General features: G+C 45.2%; 1 protein-coding gene across 1 annotated transcript in view; it reads right to left on the bottom strand.

Moving 5' to 3' along the window:
• Positions 1-5,000, bottom strand: part of mamdc4 (MAM domain containing 4) — a gene marked incomplete at both ends in the record, with an annotated part of 14,407 nt that overhangs the window by 21 nt on the left and 9,386 nt on the right. The window contains 9 exons of the mRNA XM_084454789.1: positions 1-15; positions 916-1,109; positions 1,730-1,826; positions 1,957-2,081; positions 2,418-2,543; positions 2,706-2,855; positions 3,620-3,710; positions 3,840-3,967; positions 4,095-4,259. The exon at positions 1-15 is cut by the window's left edge and continues 21 nt beyond it. Of these exons, the coding sequence (XP_084310915.1) occupies positions 1-15; positions 916-1,109; positions 1,730-1,826; positions 1,957-2,081; positions 2,418-2,543; positions 2,706-2,855; positions 3,620-3,710; positions 3,840-3,967; positions 4,095-4,259 (1,091 nt within the window). The remainder of the gene's footprint in view (positions 16-915; positions 1,110-1,729; positions 1,827-1,956; positions 2,082-2,417; positions 2,544-2,705; positions 2,856-3,619; positions 3,711-3,839; positions 3,968-4,094; positions 4,260-5,000) is intronic.

Here is a 5,000-nt window from a genome sequence, read left to right on the forward strand (position 1 = left end):
CGCCGCCATGGGAACCTGCAGACACACAGACACACACAGTCACCTGGACCTGGAGAAATGGAGGCCTAAGATAAGATAGACCAAATATACCTGAATAAAACAAAACTGATAGATAGATAGATAGATAGATAGATAGATAGATAGATAGATAGATAGATTATTAGTTTTTAAATCCAATTAAATTAAATATTGCTTGCTGCTGTTGTGTTTTATTGTTTTCATATTGATTTGTATATGTATCTTATTATCTTGTACAGCACTTTGGTCAGCCCAGGCTGTGTTTTTAAATGTGCTTTAAAAATAAACTTGACTAGAATTGACATAGATAGAGAGATAGATAGATAGATAGATAGATAGATAGATAGATAGATAGATAGATAGATAGATAGATAGATAGATAGATAGATAGATAGATAGATAGATAGATAGATAGATAGATAGATATATAGATAGATAGATAGACAGATAGATAGATAGGTAAATAGATAGATACCTGTAGATAGATAGATAGACAGATAGATAGATAGATAGATACTGTAGATATATATATAGATAGATAGATAGATAGATAGATAGATAGATAGATAGATAGATAGATAGATAGATAGATAGATAGATAGATAGATAGATAGACGGATAGATACTGTAGATAGATATATAGATAGATAGATAGATAGATAGATAGATAGATAGATAGATAGATAGATAGATAGACAGACAGACAGAGACAGACAGACAGACAGATAAAAGATAAATGGTTTTACCACACTTAAATGTGTACTTACTTTATCAAAGACCGCTGGGTGAACAGGTGGCACAGACACACGATCCTGCTGAAAGAGGTGGACATATTTAGACGCAGTACGTCGGCCACCCAGCAGCGTGAAGAAGAAGAGGAGAGGAAGGCCAACTCACCGTCACCCTGGGTTCATAGGTCTCGTTGCTGAAGCCTTCGGTAGGCGGGGGCGGCCGGGCGGCGAGCGCCGCCATCGCTCTCTCACGGGCGCGCAGGTAGAAATACAGCAGGGCTCCCAGGCTGCCAATCAGCAACAGGACTACGATGACGGACGCCGCGATACCCGCCGAATCGTCTTTAGGGGTTGTTGTGTCTGCAGGGGGACGTTGAGTGTTATCACACAACAGGCAGTCAGACGGAAGGACTTAGATCTATGTTTCAGATTATACAACGGTTAGTTCTGGTTCTTGATTCTGATTGGCTGGAAGCCGTGTTAAAATACTTTGTAACACACACCTGGGACCGTATATCTAGCTGTTATAAAATCACTATAACACACAGCCTCTCGTGGTTTATTGCTTAATTCAGATTCAGATTCAGAATACTTTATTAGTCCCAGAAGGGCAATTCATTTCTACAGTCAACCTGTCCATAGCAACAAAACTACAATATGACAAAAGAGATAATCAATACAACAGTTAACATCCACAGTCGAGCATCATCACTTCAGCAAAAAACCACAACCAGTGACAGCACAGCAGAGCGGGATGCAAGATAATTCACAGTTCACAGTAAGTTCACAGTTCACAATGATTCACAGCGAAATAATTCACAGTTCACAGTTAGTTCACAGTTCACAATGATTCACAGCGAAATAATTCGCAGTTCATTCTGCAACTGTGCATTTAGCAGCCTTATGGCAGATGGGATAAAAGAATTTGCATAGCGGTTTGTTTTCATGAGGAGAATGATGACGCGCTGCATGCATCTCACCTGTCGTTGATTCTCCTGCGCAGTTGAACCCGACGGTGTATTCGATGTCGTCCAGAGCGAAGACTCCTGAAGTGCCTTTGAATCCCTCAAACATGATCTGATTACATGCAAACACACACACACACACACACACACACAGAAAGGTTCACACACAGCCGCTACAAAATAGCTAGCCTATAGAAAGCTATATGCATAATCCCAATTTCCGAAAGCGCAAGGTGTCAGACCTGGTACTCCTCTGTGGAGGTGATGTTGACGTCGAAGCGCTTCCACACCGCGGCCACCTCCTTCACCTCCAGCAGCTGCTGGGGCTGGTCTCCAGACACCCTCCACACCCTCAGATGACTGTCCGCTGAACCACACCAGGGAAATAAGATGGACGTACATCATTATCATCGATATTCTCCTCATCCAGTAAACTATACACTCGTTGAGAGAGGTCAGGGAAGAATTTTTACAGCTCACTTTTCTGGCCCCCGGGTGAAACTGTTTTTGCTTCCCTCTGGAATATGTAGGGGTGGGACCTATTCCCACCTCCCTTGTTCTCTGTAAAGCGCATTGTGTTGCCTCTGTGTATGAAATGCGCTATACAAATAAAGTTTGTTTGTTTGATTGATTGATTGACTCCTGAGTCATGCTTTGTCAGCGTGGCTGAGTCAGAGAGGAAGTGGGCGGGGCCCAGACTGACCAGAGGAGGGCCTGTGAGCCCAGAAGCGCAGGCAGGTGCCTTTGGTGGGGGGCAGGTGAGGGCTCAGCAGCTGGGCTTTGTAAGAGGCCGTGTCCCTGCTGCTGCTGGGAAGGAACAGGAAGTGACCTGCCAAATACACGTGAGGAGAGTCAAACCATGTTTACACACACACACGTGCGCGTACACGCACACACACACACGCACACACGCGTACACGCACACACACACTCACACAGACACACATGCACACACATGCATACACACACACACGCAAAGGGATGACCTCACCTTTGTTGGTCCCCAGCGTGTGGTCCCCTAGTGGGGTGGGGTAGTGGAGCTCTTCCCCCGCGCTGGTCCGCTCCCAGTCCAGCTGATCCTTAGCCGGGTTCTGGGTGTTGGTCCAGCCACAAAGGTCCTGCTCCAGGCTACACTTACTACCTGAGGAGCACAGCGTCAGAACGCTTGTGTCACACACAGAGGGAAACATACACGGAACTACTGTACTATACGTTAACAAAGCCGTGTTCTACATTTATGGTTGATGCAAATCAAATCAAAATGTATTTATAGAGCACGTTTAAAACGACAGCAGTCGACCAAAGTGCTGTACAAAGGTGGGTCCTGGGTAGAAAACATTTCACAACAAAACAAGGAAATTACAGCAAAACAATACAGACATTGAACATGAACAAGGCTTGAGCACAGACTGGGTAAACGCCAGGGAGAAAAGGAGGTTTTTAGGGAGGATTTAAAAAACTCAAGGGTCTGGGAGGATCTAGTATGATGATGTATGATGTAATGCTTTCTGATGGCCAAAGTGTCCCATCGGATTCTGTTTCTCTCTAGGTGATCAAACACAGCCCCTTCCATGGACTGATACTGTTCCAATATATATTTCACTTGCCTGATACCAGATAGAATTGGAACAGAACTTCATCATCCAACCTTTAATGGTGGATTCGAACCTCTGGACCCAGGCTAGTGTTTTACACTTTTAAGACAAATGTTCTACATTTAATGCTTATGTCATGCTCATAGCCAAACGTGTACAATGAACAAATTGCATTTCTCTATGATTATCAACACTGTGATTACATGCCTTATAACCAGGGGCTGATAGAAGGATCTCATTATGATGTTTCTCAGAGTTGTATAGACGTATAGAAGTCCCTCATATCTTTGTTTCGTTTGACACTACTAACCTTGTGAGAGACAGGGTTCGGTTGAGAAGGTGACATCATCGATGGCAACGTGACTGTCTTTGTCTCCGCCTCCCACCACCTCAAACTCCAGCTGAAACACCAAATCATCTCCACTGCTCAAAACATCAGATGTCCAGCTCCCTACTGTACGTGATGTATTGGGGGATGAGTGAAGCATCATGATGTCTGGCTGTTTCCAGGGTCACATGACTCCACCTACATGCCAATCGATGGTGGTGCCGCTGATGTTGGCGTTGCCATGGCGCCAGACGTCTCCCTGGCCCAGACTGTTGGAGAAGATCTTCACTCTGTCCCCCTTCACCGGCTTGATGTACACGTTCAGGGTTCCTACACAGAAACACACAGACTATGACGGCCTACACTTCTGTAAAGAAGACGTCTCAGGTTTAACTAAGCGCGCGTTGCGGGCGAGAATGTGCGTGCGGTGCGTTTACAAAGACGTGGTCAGCCGCACCAGGATTCCCCCCGCCTTGTTCTTCTTCTCCTCCTTTGCCCCCCGCGTGATACCAGAAGTGCACGCACTCGGTCCGGGCGACGCCTTGGCGCACGGTGGAGGTGAGGGTGGCCAGGGCGCCCTGGGGAAGCACTTCCGCAGACGTGTCAGACATCATGTAGTAGCCTGACGACCAACAACACAGAGGCCTTGTTAGCGTACGCACTCACACAGGGTTTTGTGCCCGTGATTTTGTGTTAGTGGGGTTCTTTGTCAGGGGTTAGGGTTCTATGTTCAACCAGTCACACAGGGAACCACCTGACTTCTATTTGGTCCTTTACTAATGCAAAGAAGTGATATTCGGGCACATGCAACAATAATAATTTCAGCTTTCCTCTGTTGGCAGATTAGGTGCAATTTATGCATTTTCCAATATTTACCTTCATCCAGCGACAGAGGTAATGTTTTCAGTAGCGTGTGTGCGTTTGTATGTTTGTTTGTTCGTCTGTTAGCAGGATTATGCAAAGACTACCATACCAATTTTCACAAAACTCAGTAGAAGGGTGTAGCATGGGCCAACTTAGAAACCCTTAAATTCTGGAGTGGATCCGAATCACGGGGCGGGTCCACGATCTGCCCAAACATGGCCGGCTATTCACCTCCATTCATTTTTTAGACCAGGTTTATGCTAAAAGTGGCTGATTTTCATGAAACTCGGCGGAGGGGGACTGGCATAACGCTCTTGACCTAACGAATGCAGAAATACCAAACATGTCCAGCTTGCACGCACGTTTGTGAGCACAGAGCCACAAAATCTCTTCACGGATGGAGGTCTGTGCTCTCTGAGCACCATTTCTAGTTGATATATATTTCTACACTGAAATAAATGATACTCTTCATTTGGATATTTAGTATAATTTTGATACT

Source organism: Borostomias antarcticus, assembly GCF_949987555.1.
Source record: "Borostomias antarcticus genome assembly, chromosome: 2".
NCBI classification, from domain to species: domain Eukaryota; kingdom Metazoa; phylum Chordata; class Actinopteri; order Stomiiformes; family Stomiidae; genus Borostomias; species Borostomias antarcticus.